This window comes from Neltuma alba, unplaced genomic scaffold, assembly GCF_004799145.2.
Source record: "Neltuma alba isolate B1F8T4 unplaced genomic scaffold, ASM479914v2 tig00010706_pilon, whole genome shotgun sequence".
Classification (NCBI taxonomy): Eukaryota; Viridiplantae; Streptophyta; class Magnoliopsida; order Fabales; family Fabaceae; genus Neltuma; species Neltuma alba.
Genome location: NW_021635541.1, coordinates 34,859 through 62,077, shown reverse-complemented (window position 1 = coordinate 62,077; position 27,219 = coordinate 34,859). Strand labels below are relative to the sequence as shown.

The window sequence follows — 27,219 nt, the reverse complement described above, 5'->3', positions numbered from 1 at the left end:
TTGGAGAGCTCGGTGTTTATCTCTGCTTTTTTTCCCCTTGTATATTTGTTATAGAAGGATGATTTTCTCCCATTGCACATGCTACTCTTTCATTTGATAAAATGTTTCTTTATCGCTAAGAATATTTTCTTACAATCCCATAAAAAATAGAGAAGATTTTCTTGCAGAATATTTATATCTCTTGTGACTTTTGGTCATAGAGGGGAATGAGATGTGGTACTGGTGTACTGATGTGCTTCAATATAGTATCTGATCGATCCATGTAGAGTATATAGCAGAAAGAAGAAAGAGAAAAAAGAAGAAAAAAAGGTCGGGGGAAGTGAGAGGAATGATAAGGTCTCACACCATGAGATGTTCCTCGCATAATTAACTTCACATGGTACACGGTATGAGGGAGGAATAGAAAAGACAGAGAAATGCTATTAACTGGGTTTAAGAGCTAGAAGGTAGAGTGAAAGGTGAAGGAACAAATTATTTCGCTTGAGAGTCTCTACCCTCTCGAATGCAGAAAATTTTGTTTTTCTTTCTACTTTTGTTTTGTATCTATGTAAACGTCCAGGACTGTCAAAATCATTTATTTCTTGCTGTTAATAGAAATTGCATCTCATTATACATAGAATGAGAATTCCCCGAAGTTTCCTCTGTCTCTAAGAACTAATAAAATATTATTATGGAAGGCTGTAATTTGTGACTATATTTGAAATTTCAACTCTTCTTGCAGGTCATTATGTGATTCCGGGACTGTGGAAATTATTGGACCCATTGCTTCAACAGTTGAGGATGTCATGCTAGTGGCGTAATTCATATTTCTGTCTCTCTGTCTTTGACGATCTCTTCATTTGACTTGATGGCTTCTGGTTTGCATTACTTGAAATCAAGCTAATTTCCTCTTTCCTCTATTTATGTTAAAATTTTTGTATAATTTCCCTCACTTCCATAAATTATTTTGCTGCTATCCTTTTTAGCACCCAAAACATCCAAGAAATGGTACGGTTCATAAATTTGCAAAATTTCTTAGTAACATAACATGTACATGCAAATATACTTTGAAAGCTGCATGCATACATATCTATTTTCTAGATTTTCTATATCATTAATGACTTCTGCACGTGGTAAGTAGATTTTTTTCTCCAATCTAAGGATCAAATGAGTTAGCTGACCAAAGTGTGATGCCCTTTTCTTGTTTTCCATTATGAACACTTCAATGATATCAAGACTAGAGTTTATGCATATGTCACTCCAATTGTTTGGTACAGCATCTCAATTGTTTTTGTGAAGAACCAAAATCCTGATCATGATGTCATCCTATTTTAACATTATATGCCTAACCCTGGAGTTCTTGCTCAGTCCCAAAAAAAAAAAAAAAAAGGCCTGGAGCTCTTGCATGTAGATAATTTTACTTTATTAATAATCATTGATCAGGTATGCAGCAATGTTGGGTTCATCACTTGCGACCAAATCAGGATGAGACCGGTAATTAATCTTTAAACCTTTGATTTACGTTCTTAAAAAATAAGTATAGAAGACTGAGATTTAACATGGAACTTCAAATTGTAGATTTCATAGGGTTTAAGTACATGACAGTAAATTAAACAGCCCAAAAGCTAGCTTAAGTCTATGTGGAGCCATATATTCTCGGTATAGAAGTGGAGAGTGGGAAGGAGACACTTTTTAAAAGACATATATTGGCTAGTGTTTGCAATCCAACAAAGGACATAACGGTTTTCATGTGAAAACTATCCTGGTCAACGAGAAATGTGATCATGTATTAGAAGTTAAAATTATAGCAAAGCTGTTCTTGTCATTTTCTATTTGATATCAAGCTGTGCAATATTTTTTCTGTAATGATTATTTGTTTTTCGTTTTTTGTTTGTTTTGGAAGTCACCACCGTGTTTGCCAAACTTGTTATCCTATGATGATTTGAATACTTTGGGATCATTGCGACTAGGAAAGTACACTCCGGTAATCACCTGATCCTTTAAGAATTGATTGTATTTCTGATATATATGATATATTTTCTTGAAAATAATATTTTTTAATTCCTGCGCAGTGGTTAATAATGTGCATTCAACAGAAATCTCTGATAAGTGTGAGGAGGCTCTTAACTGCTATCAAAATACCATGGTTGTGAAGTAAGTTTATGGCCAGTATCATATGATTGTATTAAATTTATTTTTCTTGTTGAAAAGAGAGAGCAAGTTTTAGGTTTAGCATGAAAGAGTCAAACAATGCTGAATTCTGTTTTTATCTTCTCACCTATGAAGACAATAGAGATTGTTGTACCAGAGCTTCATGAGATGCGCACTGCCCATGTTGTTTCCATTGGCTCTGAGTGCATAGCATCACTAAACCCTGATTGTCTGGACGGGTATGTTTTTGGGTATTTTGAAGCTTAAAGCTAGTAATCTTATATTTTCTCTGATTGTAACAAGGCATTATGGCTTATTTGTTGTTTGGATGAATCTTCTCATTTGTTGTTGAAAGCACTCAAAACTGGAAACTCTCAATATCTAGCCATGCGCACGCGCGCGCATATCATGTTCATTTTAATTTTTCTGTTGTAGGAAAGGTACAAAGCTGACATATGATACCCGTACAAGTGTCGCGCTTTTCCGATCATTTACAGCAGGAGACTATGTTGCAGCCCAGTGTCTCAGGTGATGCGAGAGAGATATTTATGAAGCTTCAACTTCAAATTATGCATCACTTTTCAATGATATGGAAAAATCATGTGCTGCCACTGTTAGAAGTATTTCTCACGTAGATTCTTTAATATAATTTAAACTATGTAGCTTCTAATCCTCTTTTCCATTTCAGACGAAGGCTCATGTATTACCATATGGAGATTTTCAAGAAAGTGGATGTTATTGTGACTCCAACAACAGGGTATGTACATATAACAAACAATTGTGATAGAAGTACAATCTATTGTGATGGACCTTCAACTTGCTACGAAATTGAGTTGAATCAATTAGCATTCATGTGTTCTTTTACTTTCTAACGGCAATTTGGAACATACCGCCTTGGTCCTTCTTCTCCCTGCAAAGAGAACTGGGTTCTCTAATTGTTCACCTCTTATGGAGCTCATGCCATCATGTATTATGTAACAAGGAATGACACTTAAAATAACTTATAACATTAACAGTTAAGAACTTTAATAGCTAAAATCTTTTCTGAAGACTAAAAATAAATTCTCATTATTTCTTAAAGTTACAACTGATACTCTCTAAAATTTTAACCTAATATCCTTGACGTTGCAAGGTGCTTTGGATTTTTGACTACTACTGGATGAAAATACTTTGTAACATTGGAAAAATTAGGTTGTAATTTTAGAGGGTATGAGTCGAAATTTCAAGAAGCACCGATAGTAACTAATTTCTATTATTTTTGAGAGACATTCTAATTATTAAGGTCTTTTACTACAATATTGAATTGTAAGTGACCCCCTTATAGAATTTACGATTACAACTGAAGAAGGCATAGGCAGCGTTGTGGGGCTCTGGAAATTGAGTATCATTGTTACGAAGAATCATAAATACTTACTGACCAAATCAAACTTCTAATTATTTTTGGGATTAAGGCTTAGTTTTTTTGTTTATGCTGGAATTATATATCCTCCAGAAACAGAAACTAAATTACTTTTTATTTTCCTGACAGCATGACGGCACCTAAAATACCACCTAGTGCTCTCAAAAGTGGCGAGACAGATATTCCAGTTACAGGTGATTTTATATTCGGCTTCAGTGCTGCATCTAATTATTCTTGCCTCTAGCCACATGTTCATTCGAGGATTGGCTTTCAGGTTATCTTATGCGTTTTGTCATCACTGCAAATCTTCTTGGGTTCCCTGCAATTACTATACCTGTGAGTGAGAGTGAAGTGAATTACTAAAAGAGACTATTTCTTCTTCACTGTTTATTCTTTTGGTGTAAAAAGTATATGATTATTGCTTATATTCTGTAATTCTGTTTCCCCTCTTTATTTAACGTGTTCAATGTTTAGATTGGTTACGATAAAGAAGGACTTCCAATAGGTTTGCAACTAATAGGTCGACCATGGGGGGAAGCAACAATTCTGCGTCTAGCTTCTGCCGTCGAGGTACGTACTCTGTTATGCATAACATGAAATGGTGCTAATGGGGTCACGAATAATTTCATGGCGAGCCCGACTTTTAATGTTAAGCTTTTTATCATTAAAGATATTGAGATGAGATTCTGACCTTACTGTAAGGGGAAAATAATACTTAAGGGACTGCAACTCATAACGTTAACTGTTAGAATCGTAAAAATTAAAATTTTTTCGAAGACCGGAGAAACAAGTTACAATTAGTGCTTCTTAAATCTACCATTCATACTCTAAACATGTCATAACATTAATAATCATCAACTGTCATTTTCTATAAGTGCTAATAGCAGCTTATTTCTATGACATTTTGAGAGGATTTTACTTTTAAAATTTGGCACTGTCAATAGTATAACTTGAGTCCTCAAGTATCATTTTTAGTAGTATAGAGATCAGTGTGAGAATCTCAATATATGTAGTTGGGAAAAAAGCTCAATTTCTTGGCCACCGCGTAGTTTCCCGTTGCGTGCAATATAGGTCAATCTGTTTCTCTGTTTAATGCGCACAGAAACTCTGCGGGGAGACGAAGAAGAAGAAACCTGTACAATACTATGATGTTCTGAGAGCAAACTGAAGCTGCGTTTATCAAAGCTAAAGCTTCTGCAGTCTCCGTTATTTGTGAGTTATTATATGCACAGTATGTTTGATTCTCTGGACATCTCATTTCTTCGGATGATACTCTTGATTGCATGAACATTATTCCCAGGAAATATGTTCTGCAGGTAGTAATTGTAATAATTTCAAGACAAAACATGGATCTTGACATATCCGAAGGAAAAAAAAAAAATCATATTCTTCCTGGGTACTGTTAAATATGCTTCAATAATTGTTCTGTGCTTCATACAGTTATCAATTCAGTGTCTCATTGGTATAAGTAGAAAGATAGGTAACTGGTGCATGTGATAATACATAAGTTGATAGGAGTATCATGGAGACTTGGTCAGTTCTCCACACGGGTAGCTAAGTGGAATGAGATACTATATCCATATCCAAAAGCTAGCTTACAAGGCAAGAGAACTAGCCCCTTTACCTATCAAGCATCTCATAGACTCGTACTAAATGAGATTTAAGCATTTAGCATTCCATGCTTGAAATATTACTCAATGTGGGAGTTAGTGTCTCGTATTTGAGCTAAGTTTCCATTGGAGTATCTTTTGCTTTGATTGTTAATTGTGTTTAGAAAGTTTCTCCCTCCGATTCTAAATACCTAAGTTAGATAATTAATTTATAGATTTCAAAAAAATTAGTTAAGTTAGTTATTTGTAATAAATGTGTTGATTTTCCTAAATTACCCTTTTTAATCATTATTCATATTGATAGAAATTTCCTTTAATATATGCTATTAATAAAGAGTTTGGGAAGAAATTTATAGATTTGGGAGATAAAGTGGATGATGTTTTTATATGTAGGATCCCCATTAACTCTTATATTTAGGATTGGAGGGAGTAATAAAAACAATGATAAAATGAAAAAGAAATTGTCCTTAACTTAGAGAGTTGTTTAATTTATTCCTTTTTTAAAGGCGACAAAATTCCTTTTATTTTTAAGTTGATTATATCTTCTTTAAAATTGACCAATGACACTAAACTCTCATAATTGTTATATCTTAATTGATTAAATAAATATTTTTTTTATGTTGCTAAATGTTATTTCGATGTCTTTAAAGGGTAAATACTTTTGTTAGTTAGCTTACAAGTAAAAGATTAAGATGACGGAAGAATTATGTGGTAGAAAATTATGAGGCATAACAAGGTTTGAAGCTAAATATCTCTATTAAGCCAGCTTAGTGATGCCTTTTAGAAAAGAAATGTTCGGCTGAAGCATCTAGGTGGCATCTAAAATCAATTTAATTATGAGATAAACTTGATATGTTTAAATTTTGAAATGACAAAATATTTACAATTGAAAATAATTTAATTGGTGTTGTTTTTTTTTCCTTCCGGTTTTAAGTCATGCTTTCGACTTACCAATTGAAGCATTGAGAATATTTACATTCCAATTTACGTGTAATATAAAATTGAATTTGAAAAAACATAATTAAATAAAGTCTTGGGTATGAAATTAATTTAAAATTTTTAGACTTAATTTTATAAAATTCAGGGGGCTAGCGTCTAACACCACACACACGGTAAGAAATTCAGTCCCCATCATTATGTGTCTAAAAAATTGTGTTACGGATCTAGTTTATACGTTAAATTAAATTAAATCAGAAATTAAATCTTATATTAAAAATTGAGGGTAGTACTTCGCATTAAATCCAATAAATATATGCAACTTATGGCTTAAAAATGTGCTCCATCTGCCAATTATCTGTTTACAAAATTTATGAAAATTAATTGATGTATTTAAAAGGGAAAGTCAAGGGAAAATTCCTCATTAAAAATTTTATCCATAAATAAAATTTGTAGGGCATCAGTACCCTAGCTGTATAAAATCTTATTAAATCCTTCCAACCAATAAAATTCTTGACTGAAAGACTTTTTTTGGAAATTTTTTTTTCCCCAAATTACTTCATCTTTTTAATAAATTCAATTTAAAAAATTAAAAAAATGGTGTTAACAACTTTTAATTGAATTTTATTATTCTTTTATGCTACATTTTCTTATTACTAAAATTTTAAAATCCTATTTCTCCAATTTTTTAAATTGAGGTCATTAAATTTTTTCTTCTTTACCCTCTCCTCCTTTTCCCTCCTCCCAAATATATGGTTAGAAAAGAAATATTAATTTTAGAAAAATATTAATCACTGCTTAATTTTTGCAAACCATCATTTTTTATAAACAAGAACACAAAACATGGAAGGATTTTTTTTTTTTTTTTGGTTTTAACAACGAAAAGATCTATAATAGTCCCAGCACAAAATTAACCATGATTTTTTCCTTGTTAAAAAAAAAAAAAAGCTGATTTGTCGGCTCAAGATGAAAATATCATAGCATAAATGGAGTACTTGAGGCCTATTCAGAAACTCAACGTCTCAATGGCCTAAAGTAAACCTAATAGGAGGAGAAGAAGAACTAGACCCTTATCTCTGTTCGTTCTTCTCATCAGCAACATCGCTAGGGAGATCCCGTCCAGAAGGCATGTTGCCTGGATAGTTAGTTGTTGATGCATGCGAACCTGTCATGCTGGAAGCAGGAAGAATTTAATTTAATTTTGGAAATCCTGATTGATTAATGATGAAAGCAGCTTCGTCAATTTGTGAAGAAGTTGTACCCTCACCTTCTGTCCACAATGACCATGGAGCGAAGCTCACAATTGGCAAAACTGCAAACGCATATGAAGAAATAGTCACCCCACGCTTCATTCATAGGAACGAAAATTATCACAATCATGATAACTTTCGTTACAGACTGTAAAAGTTCAGTTTCTCTCTGTTTTCTTTTTTTCCAAATCACAGTGGCAAGTTCAAAACTTGAGAACTAGACTACGAATAAACACGAAAGGGTTGGCAAACTCCAGAATTATAACTGGGAATACGAGCAACCCGCAGGTTGCGGCCTCCAGCCCACATTTTGGCGGGCTAGAAAAGTCCCAACCCTAACCGCCACAGTGGGTTGGCAGGTTGGCGGATCTTTTTTTTTTTAATTCTCAATTTTTAAATCTTATTTTTATTTAATTTTTTAAACTAATAAATAGTGATCCAAAATTTCAAAAGTAATCACAAGTATAAATTATATTTAACCACATTTAAAATAGTCAATATAAATATAAAACAATATATTACAAATATTTTACATGACTAACATTCAACATCAATTTATCAAGTGATAAATTTTATAATTTTTTTATACAAATGTCATGTTTGATACAAAACACTATCTCTTAATAAATTAGAAGTGCATTTATCTAACTTTTTTTAAAGTTCATTCACCACATTTTTCTAAAATACTTTTTTTCTGTAATAAATATTATCTTATATTTGATTGTAGTTATTAAATTTTTGCTACAAATATGGTATGCTTATTTTAAAAAGATTTGTTATTTACATATGTATTATATAACATGAAATTGAGATGTAAATGAGAGAAGAAAATTTTTAAATATAATAATATATATTATATGAAAAATTAAATAAATAAAAAAAGGTGGCGGGTTAGGCGGGCCAACCCGCCACACCCGCGGGTTATGTGGTGCGGGCTGGCAAAATGCCAACCCTAACCCGCTCTTTAGGCGGGTTGGCGGACTGGCCCGCGGGCTTCAACCCATATTTCCGCTCTAAATAATCCGCTCTATTTTAGCACAATTAAAGAATCTATTTGTCTGAGAAATTCCAAGTACATGTGGTCCGCAAAAGATAGTAAATCCAAATTAATTATATAGATGGATAAGCATGAGACACAGGATGATCACTTAGATGGTCAGGTCTAGTTTTGCCTATAGCATGTCCAGATCTATTTGACAACCTCTTCTATTTTCTTAACAAATGTACCGGAAATTATGGAGATAAGTGCATTAATCAGCCCAAAAGAAACCACTAAGATGCTTCACAGGGAAAATTCACATGCAATATATGTTAAAGAGGTGAGAATCGCAAATAAATTTTCCAAGACTGAGGAATCAATAGGCTTACTGCTTGCATATTTCCTTCTTCACGACGGGATGGCAGTCATTTCCAAAATACGTATTTAGAGTATGAAACAAGAATCCACTATGCGTCACTACAGCTATCTCCTTCTCCTTGCGAGTCAACAACCTGTGATTGCGCGGAAAACTTCGATTACAAAGCATTTCATGGAAGTTTCTACTTTCTGACTGATAGATTCAAGAGCAGTGGCAAGAACAAAGGATATACAAAATTGATTCCCCTCCCCCCCCCCCCCAAAAAAAAAAAGCACATTCAAACGGTTATTATTGGCTGTTGAAACAAATGCCATTACTTTGGTTCAACGTTAACAAAGTAATCATGTTATTTCTCACAATTCTGAGATCAAGATAATTTCTTAATTATTAACTGACGGACTCCAACAAAGAAATGAACTTCTCATTCAACTCAAAAGCTCATAAGGAAGTTTAACTTTAAGCAGCTTGGATTTTGATTAAACTCAGAAGCTCCTTTAAAATTTGGCATGAAAACCAACAGATATTACAAGACTTAAGTGGATCTTAATCCTGCACATGTAGTAGAACTACATTATATCTGGGTAGAACCTTGAAAAATAGAAAAAAGAAAAAGTAATTCACAGACGTAGCTATCACTTTCTTAAGCTTTATATGGTCCTAATATAATGGAGAATCAAGATAACTAATTCGTAGTTTCATACCAATTCATGAATTCAAAACCCCTTTTTGCAAGTTCTTCCTTTGTCTCCCTAACGTCGGCCTTCCACGACGTATCCTCATTACTATCTATCTGAAGAGAAAATTCAGAGGGATTGGCATAAAACCCAAGAAAGCAATAAAATTAGCCTGATTTTAAACTGCTTAAGAAGGCTCTCAAGCATCTGTTAATATTTTAAAATGCCATCTTTGATTTGCAAGAAATGTAATACTTGCCAGTGAGAAATCAACTGCAGGGAAAGCAAACTCATATTCGCTGATGCTTCTTCTTTTGTCACAGGGATGAACTCCCTGCACAAGCAAACACATGAAGAAATAAGCAAGGGCTCTCATGTCAATGTATGCATTAAGCTTTAGAAAACTTGTATAAAAGGTATGTTGAAATAATTTTTACTCGGCAAAAAGTAAACTTCTGGCAATTTCATAGAAGAGATGAGAAAATGATGAAGCAAATGCATCTCTTTCAATAATTTATACATAACTGATTGTATTTTCTTGCATATGATTTCTAGTTCATTTTTGTTACCTTAATATCATTCAATGGCCTATGAAAATTTTTGGTGTAGCGCTCAATATTCGCAGGTCAGACCATCGGGCTAAATTATGATTAGACTGTGATATAAAAACCCATCAACAGAAAAAAGTAATAATCTTCAAATTATTCCACTAAACTGCCCCCGTGTTTTTGGTTCAATCACGAGATAAAATACAAAACGAACTGCTATCGCTTTATTTAATGAAAAAGGAGAAGTGGATCCAGATGTTTTGGCGTTACTGGAACTAAATTCATCCTTGGAGATCAAGAAATTAAGTATTTACTCGAAGCTAATTCTAGAACTTTCCAGTGCATGGTAGTAGACAAATTATCGCGGTGATTATCTTTTCTCCTAAACATTTTTCTTTACCAAGACAGTGCCCACATGATAAGTCCAAATTGCAAAATTACCCACCAAATGTTCACGACAAAGTTCAACAGCAACTATCGGTGGACAATTCAGACTCGAAATTGCTGGACGGTTACTGTTTCCTGCATTTGCCACCATAAGCGGCAATGCATCCGTTCTATCTACGTAGTCCTCACCACCAAATACCCCAACAGCAGTTTGTAGAGTCCTTAAATGCCAAAGAAACCGTAAGCCATGTTAATCCATATTGTCTGTACCTCCTCAGCTGGAAGTAATTCAAACAACCAAAATATGGCTCCACAAGGAATCCTACCATTAATGGCGAAACACAGTATATGAAATTATCCGTAGTATAAAGTCATAATATAAATGAATGATGATTCCCAAACTATATCATGCAAACATTGCTACTCAATTCATTCCCAGAGCTAAGTTTGCTCATATGACGAGTGATGTACCCATTAAACAGCCACAGGTGCCGATCTTTCATTTGTAAGTTCTAGCATCAGGTCCCAGTAATGGCGTATTCAAAGATACAGCATGAGCAGTAGCAATAGCAACAACAAACTTTACCTCACTAGATGCATTGTACAAAAATATTAAACATACCAATTAAAAAAGCATCACAAATCCCCATAAGGGGACCAAGGATTTAGAAGATAATTAATGCCGAGAGGCAATCGCCTGTTTTATTTATGCTACACAACACAAATGCTTTCCAGTGTTGGGAACGGAGAGATTTGCAGCTAAATAGTAAGTAACATATACGTAAAAGTTGTGTTGCCAATCTGTGGCAGGTCACCGGCCTTTCATCTTATTCATCTCCAGTGATTCTGATCCAGCCATCCACTCTTTATAGAGTTAGAGGGGTTATTTCTGTTAAATTAATTAGGCATCTCTAGCGATTATAACAGCCACTTCCTAGTGGCTACTGTTTCGCCAACCTAATATTCCTGCCCCTCCTACTCCTTATTGTTACTTATACTATGCTTTTGCAATGTAACAGTTTAAGTCTCCTCCTCCCCCTCATTGTTTTCACAAAACAGAAAATCTCAAAATCTCCAGCAACCCATTATATTTTTAAGTAGCCAACAATATATATGAAAGCAATAGAGGATAGCGAACAATATATAGAAGCCAACAACGTAGAGCAGTGAAAGTAATATACCCATTATTAGTAATATCCTTATAGGATATATAGAAGCCAACATTGTAGAGTAGTGAAAGTAGCCAACCCATTATTACCCATTATAGGATAGCCAACAATACATAGAAGCAACCCATTACGCAGTAGTCTCTGTATATCTTGCAGCAATTGTGTGTGATTTTGAAAGTAATATACCAGATATATGAAAAAGTAGTAGTACCATATCAACAAACATTTATTTTTAACACGAGTTTCACCAATGTTCCACACTAGAGAAATCCGTAGTTGCCCTCCAGTATTGCTTCCTATGTAGTTAGACAATTTAGTATGTAGACTAAATGACGCTGATCATCCAGGAAAAGGTAAAATGCTGATAGTCTAAACCATAAAGTATAAACATAATCATAAATATAGACATAACATCTTGTTGCGAAAAGAACGTTACAGAAAACATTATTAGAAAATCTCTGGAAACCAAGGCAAAATAGGCACAACATTTTCAGACCATTGAATTTCGCCCAAAAAAAAAAAAAGCAGTCTCAACAAATCTGCCTTGATAATTGGAGTTAATAGAAAGTGAAAAAAAAAAAAATTAGAGTAGTGGCATTAAGTCTTCAAAATTTCAAGTTCAATTTCCCACCTCTGTCATAATCTCCAGGTTCCTCACCTTCAGCAATATTAGCAGAAATGAACAAAATAATCTTTCAAGCAAAATAGAAAGCAATATGGGTTGTAAATCCTTAAAAGAAGAATCAGTTCACCGATATCACTAGATCAAAACACAGGTATTATTACCTTAATAAAGGAGATGCAATTACTAGATCAATCCTCTTTATGAGCCCGGAAGCATGAACATGCTTACGCAAATTGTCAACCTGTCAGTGTAGAGAAATTATCGTTTACTCTCACAGAGTAAAATGTCTTTTTCTTCTCTGAAAGCCACAAGAAATGTAAGCCCTGGTTTCCAGAATAAATTCCACATGATAAGCTGCAAACGGACTTGCGCAGTCATGCTTTACCTGCTGCCAGCCTAGTGGAGTAAGATGTGCATCAAAAAAATCAGGATTCAAGTATGCTTTGTAGTTCTTATCTCCCTCCACATTGTGGATCCCCTGAGCATGCCTGACCTGGACGTATGATTTTGTAAGTTGGAAAATCTTTGACTTGCAGAAAAAAGACCAAGAAAGAAGGCAATCTTGAATGTCCTTGAAATGAAATATATAGCAGCCTCAAACCCACACTGGATATAATGTGTTGAAAGTAAAGTGAGTTTGATACCAACCAGGTGAATGGTTTTGCACCGATGCAATGGATACAAACTTGAACCAGCACCACAATCCATATTTCCAGATAAACCTGATGAACATTCAGAACAGTGATATCACGCCTAAAGTAACAGAGCACAAGATCTCCACGATATTGGCAATAACAAAATGCATGTTTCAGAACGTGAACTATGACTAGAACAGCGTGCTGTTATTTATTAGTACCGCAAGATTGTTATCCTTTAACAATTCATTTGCAATTATGCATACTATTTCCCCCCCAGTTCGTTAGATTTTGCCACGGTCTACAAATTATGCTTGGTTATTTATAGTTTCACTAGCTCCGTCACTTCATTCTCACTATCGACATATTCTACGGTCTACACATGTCAGTATACGCACATCCTATGAGTCTCCTGCATAATCACCAACCTCTAAGAAAGTACACAGGAAGCAAAATCAACTATCAAGTAAACTGTGACAGACTCCTCGCCTTAATCACGATCTTCAGAAGAGTTCGATAGCTCGTTTAGCAGCAACATCCAACTACAAACTTCCATCACAAACACATTTATTAATTTTTTTTCACCGTTCTGAAAATTGCGGAATTCTTACGCACATAGAATTCGAACTCAATGCCTGTTTAAATCACCATTTCAACAGTATCTAACAAAACACTAGCGAGTAACCACAAACAAGCAAGAAAACTGCAGAGTCATAACGGAGCTTCCGAAGAAGAGAATCAAGCTGTACAACTCATCTAAAAGCAAAACATCTTACTCAAATATCACGCAACGTATGAACAAGCATAGAGATCTGAGGAAGTACCAGAGAAGCAGAGCGCAGAAGGAATCAAATGAAGGTCAAGTTTGCAGGAGCTCGGAGAAGAACAGGAGCGATAACGCAGAGAAGAAGAAGATGAAGTAGATCGGAATGCTGGGAGAGAAACAGAATGAGGATGAGCATATATAAAAGCACTAATAAAGCTCATTGAACATTGGCGATGAACAGTAATTTATTCTTCTGTTCTTCGCTCTATTTCTGGTAGTTATGTTGCGTCGCCTTGTGTCCAGTCAATTAGCTTCTCCAAATTCATTCGATTTCGATAAAATTCCGGCGGCACAAATCGCGTTGCGTCCGAATTATGTGAACAAGTGACAGCTTTATACTAACTAAAGCAAGCTCATCAAAACCAATTTTTCTTCATATTTTAATACAATTTGTTCACATGCTTTTTATCTCCAGGGTCAAATGGAGGGATTTTTTTTAGTGGGGTATAATAATTTAGGAAATAAATTTTAAGAAGTTGCTTTTATTATTGCTTTTTTTTGTTCTTGATTGTTTTTATTATATTTTGCATGAATTACATAGGTTCTTTAATTTTTTGAACTAGAAGAAGATCATTTAATTTTTTCATAAAATAGGTAATTAGATTATTTCTAAATGCTTATTAAAATATACTACTTCTGACCTTTAATATAAGAGCTCGTTTAATTTTTATTTTGTCCTAAATATAAGATCCAATCTATTTTATCTCTCATATTTATCCATTTTTCTAAGATAGTCCTCGTAATAATGATAGTTCTATACAATACACTTGATCAGTAAGAATATTTTAGAAAAGACAACACTTATTTATTACAAATAGCTAATTTAATTAGTTTTCTTAATCTATTTAAAGTAGTTAACTAGTTTTTATATGAAAGACTGAGGGTAGTATTGATCTTTTTTTAATCAAAAAAATATATTGACTTTTCATTTTGAAGATTAAACCATTCATTATCCATCAATATATTACCTCCAATCCTAATTATAAGAGCTAGTTGATTAATTTGAGAAAATTAAAAAATAATTAAATTAGTTATTTGAAATAAATAGAGTGTCTTTCTTAAAATATCCTTGCTAATCAAGTGTATTGACTAAAACATCATTATTACAAGGATTACCTTGAAAAAAATACATAAATATGATAGACAAAGTGGATTTGGGTTTTATATTTATGACCAAAATAAAAGTCAAATAAAGTCTTATACTCTTATATTAAGGATCGGAGGCAGTATTAATAAAATCATCTCTCATTGTTCATTTGGAATAATTTATCAATTATAAAAAAGGACATCCCATAAAAGTAAAATTGTCAATATATGAGTATAAATCCACATTTAGTTGAGTTTAAGCTAGGTTAATTTGATTGATAAAAAATTAGCTCATAATTCACAAAACCATGAGATTTAAACTGCATATGTAAGGACTTTGTTAACATAAATCAATTTAATTATACCAAACTCAGTCACCATCAGATCATATGCTGCTTCTCTTTTTCATTCTCCTTAATCTACGTGTATTGTCGGGGCGGAATCTGGTTCCGTTTTAAATTAATGAATGAGTCCAACTTTATTTATATTATGTCTGTGTGGGTTCACTCCACGTCTCTTCCAACCCCCCAAGGAATGGGTGGGAATCTCCTCGCACTATATAGGCGAAACTAATTTCAAATTAATCTATATGGAGACTCTAATGTGTTAGAATTGGCGTGCATTAATTTTGTTGGTGGTTCAGATGAAGTTCAGAAAAATGCATCTTAAGCATAGAAATTTCCTCCTCATCCCCACCAAAGAAACGGGAGGATTTACAATTACATAAGTTGTATTAGTCAATAGATTTCTCCCTGTTAAGCAAGTCTGGCGCATCATCAATGTTGACTCTCAATCTTTAATAAAAGTTGATATGAACTCAACATCCATAATCATAAACCATACAACTCCTCATGGTTTTGAAAAAGTATACATTTTTGTATTGATTTAATCGTATCCAATCTTAAATGGAAGTTCGTAATGAAAGAAACATTCTTTTGAATCACTTGGTATAGTTTTAGATAGCTCAGTCTATCAAGTACAATTCACAGTATGATCTACCAATCACAATTTACAATATGATCTTAGATTTGAGACTTAATTCTACGTGATCTTTCTTAATATTCTGCCTTTAGATTGGAAAAATAAAAAAACTACTTCTAATTCTAATTATAAAATCTCGTTTGTAATTATAAAACTTTGTTTGTAATATACAAACGAGGTCTTATAATTATAATTAGAGGTAGTATAACTTTTTACAACGAATAGAGTGTTCAGATAATTTTAAATAATCCTCTTTCACTCACACTTTAAGAAGAGAAACTCATTTACAGTGGTTCTAATGATAGTGAATACAAAACTGAAATGGGATTCAAATGGATCCCCAATCAGTCCTACTACTCAAGGTTGCCAAATGGTTTCTTCTCTAAGCCTATATGGTATTTGACACGGAAGCTCAAACTACTTATGAAGCATTTTCTCTTTGTTTAGAAAATGATACATCAATCCTTGCCAATTGGGGTCATTCTTCGGAAAAATAATCTAAATTGCTCAACCAGATTTCCTTTTGGCTGCTCAGCTCTGGAAGCCGTTGATCATTTTTGTGCTCAATGCAATAACTCTAAAGCCCTATGGTTTGCTTGACTATCCCCTGGATTTTGTATTAGGTAACTCTTTCTATTTAATACCATCATCTCGAGCTAAAATCAATCATCAACTAACATAACATAAAAATTATAATAAGACTTTGCATTATGAAACACTTCTTGTTTTAAATTGTTTATTAATTACAAATAAATGATCTACTTTAGTACTCCTCTTGTTCTTAAGGTAGGACTTAATTGTTAAGTTAATTTTGGTCCTAAATATAAGACCTATTCTTTATATTTATTAAATTTTTCTAAATTACCCTTATAAATATTCTCTTAACCATAATCAAGTAAGTGATGGACGAAGGATATTAAGAAAGATGATTATGGTATTTTAAGAAAAACATGTCATATTTTTATAATTAACTAACTTATCTAACTTTTTAATCTAATCAAATTAGTTAAATAGGTTTTATATTAAGTACCAGATGAGTATTATGTATGTCTATAAGAATAAGATTCACACTGTAAATTTACAGATATATTCTATAAGTATGTTTAATGTGTTTGATAACTTTTTTACATATGTAAAAAGAAAAATCCTAAAAAATTTACTGTTGAATTTTAAAATGACAAATCAGAAATTACTACAAAAATATGTTGTTATTTATTTTTTGAGTGTAGTCATTTTCTTTACAAATATAATAACTAATACTGATTTAGAATTTTAAAATTCAACAGTTATTTTTTTGAGATTTTTCTGAGAACTTTTTCAAGCAACGTACAGGTAGGGGATTTTTTTTTTTGATAAATAATTTAGGGAAAACCATATTGGAGACACTTATACTTTCTCTCAATTTTCAATTTGGTATCTATGTGTTTTTTGTTCTTAACTAAATCTTTAATTTTGCTCTATTAACATCATTAATCTTATATAGAGACTCAAAATATCAATAGAACAAAGTTATAGGAGCTAATGTTGCTAAAAAGATAAAATTAAATGTTTAATTAAAGGGAAAAAACACATAGGTACCAAATTAAAAATTGAGAAAAAGTATAGGTACCTCAATATGGTTTTTCCAATAATTTATGTACTTTTTTTTTAAAAAATAATTTGAGCCGTGACTCTCTCCGTCGTTGTCCAGATTCTTTTCACTCTCTGGAATCTCCTCTCCAGAACCGATGCTATGTCTCCGAAACTCCTTTCACCGCTCTTCCCTTGGCTCTTCTTACTGACCTTTGCATCCCTCTTTTTCTTTTATTCATTTGTTTCTATCTATAGACCCTCTTCGTCAACCTCTAGATTGATCACAGTTCCCACATCCTCCTTCTGTAATCTCTTCAGAGGCAGCTGGGTCTTAGATCCAAATCGCAAGCCATTGTACGATGAGAATTGCCCATTTCACCGGAACGCATGGAATTGTTTGAGAAACAAGAGGGAAAATATGAACCTGATCAATTCGTGGAAATGGGTGCCTGAGGGTTGTGAGCTGCCGCGAATTGACCCGTTTCGATTTATGGGGTTGATGAGGAATAAGAATATTGGGTTTGTTGGGGATTCTCTGAATGAGAATTTCTTGGCTTCGTTTCTATGCATTCTGAGAAATGCTGATGCGGGTGCTAAGAAGTGGAAAAGAAAGGGAGCTTGGAGAGGAGCTCATTTTCCCAAGTACAATGTCACTGTCGGTTATCATCGTGCTGTGTTGCTTTCCAAATACCAGTAAGAATATTACTGCGTTAGTTCTTTCACTTTGAATTATGCATGAGTTTCTTTATTCAGTGCTTTCTACCAATATTAGTAACTAGCAGGAACAGCTTCATAGCAATAGAACAATTTGTTACTTGCATTATTCGGTCTATTGAGATTTAGTTCTCGAATATGTAATGAGTATAATTCTCAAAAATAACAAATGGTGGCACATCAGTTTTTTGAGGAGATCTCCGGGTCATTTGGTCGGAGAACTGCAACGAGTTTTTTTAGCTTCAGGTGCATTTTACTAGTTATTGAAAATAGTTGCTTTTAGTTTACTTGTGAGTTGCTTGCGCACATGTTTTGAAATGATGTTGTTCACTGACTGGGAAGGAAAAAGAACGCTTATTCATATATACTGAATTCATTAGAGGAATAAGGTGCGTAAAAAGTGTGTTTTACCTAGGAAGAGAAACTGGCTTTTATTAGAATTTAGATATTTTTAGGATCAATCCAATGGAGCACTAGCTTAGAATATGAGATCTTTTGTATAATGAGCTTCAACTCAAAATCAGCAGGAGTGGGATTAATGACATACCTTTTATATCTCATCTGCGTGATGCATTAAACTTCATCCTTCAAGTGTGTACAGAAATGCAATTTTGTTTGTTAGCTGGTATGCTATGAATATCATGGCCAAATTTTTCATGAATAAAGATATTTTTGTCTAAATTGTTGGACATTTTTGGTAGACATGGGCGTATTTTATGGAAGCATATGCCTGCTGGTTCACAAGTGTAGCCACCTCCTGCTCCTACCTATCTATAGTCTATACATTAGCCTGCTGAGGGTTCTCTTTTTATGGTGTCATTATGGAAGTGACACTGCTACTACTGTTAGCACTCCAATACAAACTGCAATTTTTTTGTTGGTCTTGTTTTAAGACGCATTGCATTCTAGCTATGAGAGGATACAGAAGAAAGGGGAAAGTGCAAAAAAACAATAAATTTTGGGCCACTTGCAAATAACCCCTAAACTTTTGAAAACAGAAATAAAGACCTTGTTTGGTATAGGAAGAAGAATTCTCTCTCCTTCCTCCTTTTGTAATGCCTATTGTGTTCATGTATTCATTATTCAAGTGTTTTTATTCCTTTTTGGTGCTTCTTTAAAGCAGTTATTGAAAGGTCATTTTCACCTTCAAAATTACTTCCTCCATTTTATTACTTTTCCTTCTGCATAATAGATGGCTCCTAAGTCCCTCAACTTTCACACTTCAACTCAAATACCATAACAAACTTTCCCATTACTGATGTGGCATTTTCTCATATGTCTCTAATGTTAGCATGTCAATCATTGGACATCTAATGTGACATTTGAGTTAAAAGTTAAGGAAAATAGAGAACAAAGGGTCTATTTCTTGGAGTGGGAAGTTTTATGTTTTGCATTTTTCTCAAAAATAATGTTCTATTTTCACTAGTTTGTGCCCTTATAATTTTGAAATAGCAATCTCATATGCTTATTACTGATTATCAAAAGGTGGCAGCCAAAGCAATCTGAAAACGGACATCAAGAGGGATCAGAAGGTATATATCGAGTAGATGTTGATGTTCCTGCAGATGATTGGGTTAATATTGCAGGCTTCTATGATGTCCTTGTGTTTAACACTGGCCACTGGTAAATTCTTGTTACCTATGCTGAACTTTGAAACTGTTAAATTATGGAATACGTTACTGCTTACATGCATATAGAAAAAGCTGTTGAGCCTAGACATCAGAAAGAAGACAGAGACTTGGCTAGTTGTAACTGTTTGAAGTTTCTAAATTTATAACCTATCAGTTACTCAGCAATTCTGGTCTTGAATAGGTGGAATTATGACAAATTCCCAAAAGAGAAGCCACTTGTCTTTTATAGGGCTGGACGGCCAATTGTTCCTCCACTGGAAATGTTTGATGGACTAAGAGTTATTCTTGACAACACAGTTTCATACATACAAGACAAATTCCCAGCAAAGACACTGAAGTTCTGGCGTTTACAATCTCCAAGGCACTTCTATGGTGGAGACTGGAATCAAAATGGAAGCTGCTTGTTGAGCAAGCCCCTTGAGAAGCATGAGGTTTGTATTTTTGTAACCTGCCTCGTGTTTAAGCTGTCTATATGATCTTACTTTTCTGCCTCTTGCTTGCATTCAGAGATCATCTAAACCAATAGACTCGAGAACCTTGTCAGGGATATAATAAAATCATTACACGCTCTCACCTAACAGCCTAAACTTTGAGTTGAAATGATCATTGACTCTTTTGTTTCATGCACTAGTTGAGAGAAATAGATACTAATATCTGAGCAGCTTGACTCATGGTTTGAACCCAGGAACAATGGAGTTAACCAAGAAGCAAGGCAACTGAATCTTCTGGTTGAAAAGGCATTGCAAGGAACTGACATCCATGTGCTTGATTTAACTCACTTGAGTGAATTCAGAGCTGATGCTCATCCAGCGATTTGGTTGGGAAGGCAAGATGCTGTGACAATCTGGGGTCAGGATTGCATGCACTGGTGTCTGCCTGGTGTCCCTGACACATGGGTTGATATATTGTCACAACTGATCCTTAATACATTAGGAAGAACCAGTGGATCATGACAAATGGAAAGGTTTTTATGTAGATCCAGTCTATAAAAAATAAGAGACGAAGTCTATACGAATATAAACAAGGAGTTTTTCAACTTTTGGAGAGGTTGAGTTTTTCCCTTGACAAAATCAATTTTTAGACAAAGTAAATGATACAAGTCCAAGGGTGAAAAACTCAACCTCCCAGGCATGTCAAATGTAGGTTCCATTGAAAAAATGTATAACACAATTTCATGTCTAATTATTTTTAGTTTAGTAACACTTATCTTTTATAGATTGGGTCTACCTAAATTTTTTTGAAAAGCACGATTAGAAGTCATGAAATCCACTTCATGTGTTTGCCGTTGAAATGGTACGAGGCTTGTTTATTGTGGAGATGTGAGAATAGAGGGTCTTCTTTGAGGGGTTAGATGCAATATCCAATGCTGATCTTGTGAAGAAAAGTTGCAGCTCAAATTGGGAGGGAAGCCGTGATTGATTTTGTGAAGAGAAATTGATAGCCAATAGATGCAGCCCCGCCAACTTATTCAAATAATAAATTAGTAACTGTTGAATTTAAGAGTAAGCTTGTTGGTTATGGATGACCTGATGAAGTAATTATCTTAGCATTCTTAGATGTGGAAGCTTCAGTGCGTCCTTTTATATCCTGCACGGAGCAATAGGATTGTGAGTTTGCTGATTTATTATTTACTCAACCTGGTCATTTTATTGGGCCTTTAACCTGTTTTGGTATTTGGAAAGATTTGAAAGCTTTCAATTTTTTATATTCAATCTTGTAATCATTTAATATTCTGCAAAAATATTAAATATAAAATTTATGGAATGTTATTTATTGTTCCAAAAATTCATGGTATGGAATAACTATTCTGAATTTTGATGACTACAAAATTAAGGAAATGCATATCGTGTACTTGCTAAAAAAACACTTATTTTTTATTGATGTGAAAAGTGAATGAGTCATAAAAATCTCTATATAAGTTTAAAATTTATTAAAAAGTCGTACTCTTTCGATTTTTAATATAAAACTTAATTATTAAGTTAATTTTAATTTTTTATATAAGACTTATTTTTTATATTTATTAATTTTTTTTAAATTACCCATGTTAATACTCTTTTAATTATAATTAAGTATAAGAAGAAGGGAGGATATTAAGAGAAATGATTATATTGTTTTAGAAAAAATATCATTTTTTTTATAGTTGATTAACTTATCTAATTTGTTTAATCTAATTGAATTAGTTAAATATGTTTTAAATTAAGGACCTGAAAAGTATTATGCAGTGTCATAAATAATGTGTTTTTGTTTCAAATTCCGCACACTTTGGAGGACCACATTCTCGTTTTTCATGATTATTTATTTTTTTGTGAAATACATGTCAAATTGCTATTGTGGGATCAATTCTTTTTGTAAATGTCGTTTTCAAGTGCCTGCACAATGTCCCATTTGTAGCCTCATGGATGAGACGCATCCCATTTGCAATTTTTTTTATATGTGAAACACAGCTTAGAGAGCAAATTGTGCAATTAAATTTTATAACTTGCAAATGGGCAGGGCATTGTCCATGTAACGATCTTCCCATACAATCCATATCCATGGGTTCCAATCAATCCATTATGCCAGGAATTTTGCACGCAAAGAACACAAAACTACAATGACAATTAATATAGAAAATAATCATTATAATAAAGAGAAGTTCAAGAGCAATCATACGAGTTCTCAATGTAGAAGCAGGTACTTGAATGCTTAGTTAATAGTTACAAGTTGATCTACCCAGAAAACAGATATGATAGCACCAGGTTATGAACAGCTTTTTTGGATATTTATTTACTCCATTGGTCTTGTAAAATGTAACAGCGAATCTAGAAAGAACTTTTATATACAAACCAGCAGGATTTGAATGCTAAAAATTCACTGCACACACCAAATTTATGAGTCTGTTGATAAACACAAATCAGAAATGGAGCTGCTTGCACTGTGAAGATACAGCTTCTGCTGGACAGTAAGGACACTTGAAGGGTCGGGTGCTGCTTTTCGACAACTTCATGATTGATTGCTTGCAAAGAACATGCAAACATGGAAGCAGCATTGGAGGATTCTCTTCACTTGCTTGATCCCTACTCACTGGGCAGACAAAAATAGAATGAAACTGAAATTCCTTTCCCAGTTCTACGGGCACTGGCAGCTGTTTCATTGCCTGCCACTCTTGCTTCTTTGCTGCCATTACATTTGCCAGCTTCAAGAGTGTAGGCAACCCTTCAACTCCGGCGGCAACTGCCACACTCAATGGGCTCTCGTAGGATTGTCCCAGGAGAATGCAGAACTGCCGTGTCAGCTCTTCGGTAGTCCTCTCCCAATGGATTTGGGACATCAACTCAGAATAAGGGGAGTTGTCAAGCCTTCCTGCATACAAGAGGCAACCCATAAGCTTTTGGAACTCATCCTTGTGGAGGGAAGCAAAAGGAGCAAGATAAGTTCGGGCATATTTTAAGGCATCGGCTTGAGTTCCATTTTGCAGGACCTCTACAAACTGCAGCGTATGAAGCTTAAGCTCGAGATTGGAAACACTCTGGATAAGTTTAGCTCGGTTGGCAGAGATCCATGTGAGAGCAGGTTGGAGGTTCTTAACTCTCATAGCTTCAAGAATCTGATGCATTTCCAGGAATTGAGATCTTAGTGAATTTAAATTTGGTTCCCCAGCTTCATTCATGATGCTATCTCCAAGGTCAAATTGCCCTTGACGGTAAAAATGGTTTGCAATAATCTGATTCACAATGTGAAAGTCAAAGTCAACATTTCTGTATGCCTTGGATACATCAGGATTTAAGGATTTCTCCAGAAGTTTTTGGTACTTGGTAAGACTTATATTCAATTCTTTCTGTGGTCCTTCTAGCTGTTGAAGCGCCCCAATAGCATTAAGTTTAAACTTAAGATCTGTGAGTATAGATTTCTGGTCTCCAGGAGCTGAGTCATGAGCTGACTGAATTTTCGCCAAAGCCTGTTCAATTTCAAGCCCTACCTGATCAATGACTTCTTGGAACTTAGAAGTAGATAACTTCTGTTTCTTAGATACACGGTCAAATGCATCTCTAATACTATTCAGCTCCATCTTTGGTACTTTGGTAAGAAGCCACTGCAGAAATTTAACAAAGAAACCAATTAGACATGCTCCAAAAAAAAAAAAAAAAACTACTAATGCTTCCCGGGTACGAACTAACAAGTATGATGATAAAACCATTTATTGTATATACAACAAAGTGAATTGCTAGCTACATCACATCAACGCATCTGGCCTTAATATGAAGAAAACAAAAATGAAGCACTGCAGTTTTGTTCACCGTTTACTCTTGACTGAGAGAAACCTTTCCAACAGTGCAAAGAGAATTGTAACTAGGAATATGTATGGTGAATAGTCAAAAAAATTTATCAAAAATGAGAGACATAAGCAAGCCAAAAATTTGAAACTATTTCCTCTTAAAGTTTGTTTTCATCACATTTCATAAGAGCTTACAATACGCTCCTAGCATCCTAACTCCACTGAAAAGGCTTCCCTATGTCCAAAGCTTAGCAAGAACATCGGCATCTTCTTTGCTTCTTTTTATAGGAAAAAAAATTATTGAAGAGTTCTGAATAGCGATATAAAACTGAGAACAACAGTTCTACAACAACAAAGAAAAAGAAGTTACAAACAAGAAATCACTGTATTTCCAATAAAAGACACACAATGTGCATAAGTCACAAAAAAAAGATTTCAAATACCAAAAAAAGGTAAAGTTTATTGAATCTAAGCTTCACCTCATCTAAGTCTCTAAATAAACATAGTAGAGAATCTCCAAGTGGACTCGGCCATACTTTCTAAGATTTATGAAACAAGAAAGCTCAAAAATCACTTCCAAGCTGGCTTGTACGCAGAAGACCCTTTCATTTGGATTTAGTCAACACTGGTAAAAATGACTCAAAAGAGCTCCAAAATGCAAAATTAACGACAGGGAAACCACAGGGGGTCAGTATAAAAAGGTGCCAATCACGTTTTTAGCTTCTCATTCATGCTATATATATTCCTCATATCTCATATTCTACAGCTGTTAGGATTCTACCACCCATTATAACCTACACTAGACAAAGGAAGAAGCCTGGGATGGAATCCGCGAATAAGGTGGGGCCTATTATTGGCAGGAATGACAATTAGGAAGTTATTTTAACTTGTTGTCTGCATTGTCAATATTTTATGAACCATTAGGACAGTTATTATGTAGGATGCTCAGATGTCTTACTCTAAGCATGCAAATTCCAGAGATTTTGTGCTCATGAGTCAGTTATTTGTGCATGTATCTTGTGTGCCACAATAGTATGTTAGTTATATGATGATGCGTGTCATTCTATGTCAGACTATATAAGTGATATTGATTAATGGAGAAGGGCACGGAATGTTATGCAACAAAACTCTTGAAGACTCTCAGCTGTTTGTTTAGTTTTTTTTTTTTTGGGGGGGGGGGGGAATAAAGGGCAAAGGCCACAGAAGCAAAAGAAACAGCAGCAAGCCCACTATTTGAGAATGACTCAACCAGGAATACCAAACCGTTTTGTTTAGTTTATGCTCTAGATTTTCAATAATATGCTAATTAAGATTATACCTTTAACTATTCAACCCAGTTGTTACCAGGATCCCAATATTGTAAGAAATACAGCCAGAATTATAATTATAAATCTTCTGAATATCCTGATTCATTTCGCATGAGGATCTACAGCTAATCTGACATGTGAGTTGAAAAGTGAGGTAACTCAGGAGGACAAAAGTTTCAGAATAAGGCATCTTACAATTGGGATTAATGGAGGACACCAAACAACCAACAATTGTAGCAGTAACAGGTAGATAAACATGAAGGTCTGAATTCTCTAATTAAACTATCAGCTCCAAATATGACTCTTCCCAAAAAAAAAAAAAAAAAACAAGAGAAAACCTTTACAGCTTTAGGCAATGCACATAAGAATCATCCAATTAAAATAACATATAAGCTTCTCCCAAACTAGGAAAAAGCATGAGCCTATTTACTTGTTAATTGTTACGTGAAAATGTGGGTCTTCATCCCACAAGAGATATCAGAATAAAGCCATGCTGAGTCAATTTCAGGTGAAATCAACACCACTACACTATCAATACAATCAGATCATTTTCTATACAAAAAAATAAAAAGCTAATTTGTTGCCTTATAGATGGTACTTTCCCATTTTCCCCATGTTCAAGTATGCAAAGTAATTGGTGGTTTCTCTTTCACATTTTGCAAGAGTCATAAAGGGGAGAAAAGAAAGAAAGAAGCCTGAAATGCACTTGTCCGAATACTTTTTATAACAAGAAAGCACCAGGACATATCTCTTGCATTATGATCAAGTATTAAAACCAGAAAGAGTTTGAGAGAGAGAGATAAGAGAGAGGTCGTCTATCCATGACCAATCATAAAGGATATTTGAAACCTCAAGCAAATAACCAAATATAATCAGTTATCCATTATCAATCATTGGTCCTTTCTTTAGGAGTACCCTTTTATTTCCTCCAGTGAATGCTGTAGTAATATTTTTCAAATGACCTAACTTATTAAGGTACCGTTTGGTACGATGCATTGAAAATGAGAGATAGAGATTAGGATTGAGATTGAGAAAATATATTAAAAGAGCATTTAACATGAGAGATTGCTTGTTACCTGGAATTAGACAAACCCATGTATATGGGATTGAGGAATGCCATGGGGAGAAGGGGTATTCCCCAATCCTACCTCCTTGGGTTTGCCTAATCCCACGTAACAAGCAATAGCTTATGCTAAAGACTTTTTTAATAATTTTTTTCAATTGCAATCCTAGTCCCTATCTCTCATTTTCAATGCTTTGAACCAAATGGGACCTAAATGTAACCACAATTCTATAGTTTGATGTCACATGAAAATGAAGCACCGCCTTCATTTGACTGGAAGTAGTTCATTGCAACAAAACCACACTCAAGCAACAACAAAATTTGCTAAACAAAATCAACACACATATCTTTACCAAGAATCAGTCTTTCCCGTATAATAGGATAAAAAAACTCATTATTGGTAAGCATAGATTGCAATGTCCACAACAATTATATTATACAGAGTTTGTCCTCCAATAGACAACATCAGAATCAAATACCTAAACGAAATTCTCATAATTACCCTTCTTCTCACATAGGTCCATAAAAAACAAGGGTCTTAAGCAGCACGAATCAAACTCCACAGAATGCAATCATAAAAGGCAAAAAGTGAACAATTTACTTTCTTCTCATATTGCCCAATTCTCAATCGATCACAATATCGGGCTTCTTACAAATGCTTATAAGAATATTACCACGAACTTCCACTTCTTTGGTACTACGAATTCAATATGTAAGACAACTCAGAGAAGACAGAAGCAGAGAAAACAATCAAAATCTACATAAACATTCAATCGACCTCTTCTCGAATTTCTCGAACAAAAAAAACACAAAAACAATTGAGATCCATTCTTTGCCCCATTCAATAAAGCGAATGTAAAAGGGAGAAAAACGATTTAAACAAAAAAGAGAATCTAGGAAAAATTTAGAGAAAAATAAATAATTGCAAAAGGCCGTGGTTTTCTTCTGTTACCTGAAAAACAGTGGGAGGAGAGGAGCAAAGCGTACCAGGGAGGCGAGGAATGCAGGCTTCCTGCAAGTGCGTGTGCGAGTAAGAAATCTGAATGGGGGGGCACTCACACGT

General features: G+C 34.2%; 3 protein-coding genes and 1 pseudogene across 5 annotated transcripts; 2 read left to right on the top strand and 2 right to left on the bottom strand.

Moving 5' to 3' along the window:
* The first annotated feature begins 701 nt into the window (after positions 1-701).
* Positions 702-4,946, top strand: LOC114758493 (fatty acid amide hydrolase-like; annotated as a pseudogene).
* A 1,947-nt stretch (positions 4,947-6,893) lies between these two features.
* LOC114758492 (phosphoglycerate mutase-like protein 1) lies at positions 6,894-13,846 on the bottom strand. The gene is made up of 10 exons (XM_028947544.1): positions 13,546-13,846; positions 12,735-12,808; positions 12,472-12,579; positions 12,248-12,327; positions 10,351-10,513; positions 9,617-9,691; positions 9,385-9,473; positions 8,694-8,816; positions 7,343-7,387; positions 6,894-7,248 (listed from the first exon to the last, which is right to left on the bottom strand). The coding sequence occupies exons 1-10, from the start codon at positions 13,706-13,708 to the stop codon at positions 7,146-7,148; spliced, it is 1,023 nt and encodes a 340-aa protein (XP_028803377.1). The 5' UTR covers positions 13,709-13,846; the 3' UTR covers positions 6,894-7,145.
* Positions 13,847-17,314: 3,468 nt separating this feature from the next.
* Positions 17,315-21,238, top strand: LOC114758491 (protein trichome birefringence-like 12). Of its 2 annotated transcripts, none has more exons than XM_028947542.1 (4): positions 17,315-17,879; positions 19,386-19,523; positions 19,713-19,962; positions 20,194-21,238. In XM_028947542.1, exons 1-4 carry the CDS (start codon positions 17,347-17,349, stop codon positions 20,482-20,484), a joined length of 1,212 nt encoding a protein of 403 aa, XP_028803375.1. In that variant the 5' UTR covers positions 17,315-17,346; the 3' UTR covers positions 20,485-21,238. The 2 variants fall into 2 exon arrangements, with proteins under 2 accessions (XP_028803375.1, XP_028803376.1); XM_028947543.1 differs by having other exon boundaries at positions 20,217-20,323.
* An 899-nt stretch (positions 21,239-22,137) lies between these two features.
* LOC114758494 (protein RMD5 homolog) lies at positions 22,138-27,219 on the bottom strand. Of its 2 annotated transcripts, none has more exons than XM_028947546.1 (2): positions 27,109-27,219; positions 22,138-23,603 (listed from the first exon to the last, which is right to left on the bottom strand). In XM_028947546.1, the coding sequence occupies exon 2, from the start codon at positions 23,577-23,579 to the stop codon at positions 22,425-22,427; it is 1,155 nt and encodes a 384-aa protein (XP_028803379.1). In that variant the 5' UTR covers positions 23,580-23,603; positions 27,109-27,219; the 3' UTR covers positions 22,138-22,424. The 2 variants fall into 2 exon arrangements, with proteins under 2 accessions (XP_028803379.1, XP_028803380.1); XM_028947547.1 differs by lacking the exon at positions 27,109-27,219 and adding an exon at positions 24,266-26,956.

Bases quoted from the DNA above. Each gene is read 5' to 3' on its own strand.
- LOC114758492 (XM_028947544.1), bottom strand. From the start codon at position 13,708: ATGAGCTTTATTAGTGCTTTTATATATGCTCATCCTCATTCTGTTTCT. The intron at 9,474-9,616 runs GCAAGTATTACA...TTTTCTCTTCAG, and splicing joins CTGCAGTTGATTTCTCACTG to ATAGATAGTAATGAGGATAC. The intron at 7,249-7,342 runs GTGAGGGTACAA...TCCTGCTTCCAG, and splicing joins ATGGTCATTGTGGACAGAAG to CATGACAGGTTCGCATGCAT.
- LOC114758491 (XM_028947542.1), top strand. From the start codon at position 17,347: ATGTCTCCGAAACTCCTTTCACCGCTCTTCCCTTGGCTCTTCTTACTG. The intron at 17,880-19,385 runs GTAAGAATATTA...GATTATCAAAAG, and splicing joins GTGTTGCTTTCCAAATACCA to GTGGCAGCCAAAGCAATCTG. The intron at 19,963-20,193 runs GTTTGTATTTTT...ATATCTGAGCAG, and splicing joins AGCCCCTTGAGAAGCATGAG to CTTGACTCATGGTTTGAACC.
- LOC114758494 (XM_028947546.1), bottom strand. From the start codon at position 23,579: ATGGAGCTGAATAGTATTAGAGATGCATTTGACCGTGTATCTAAGAAA.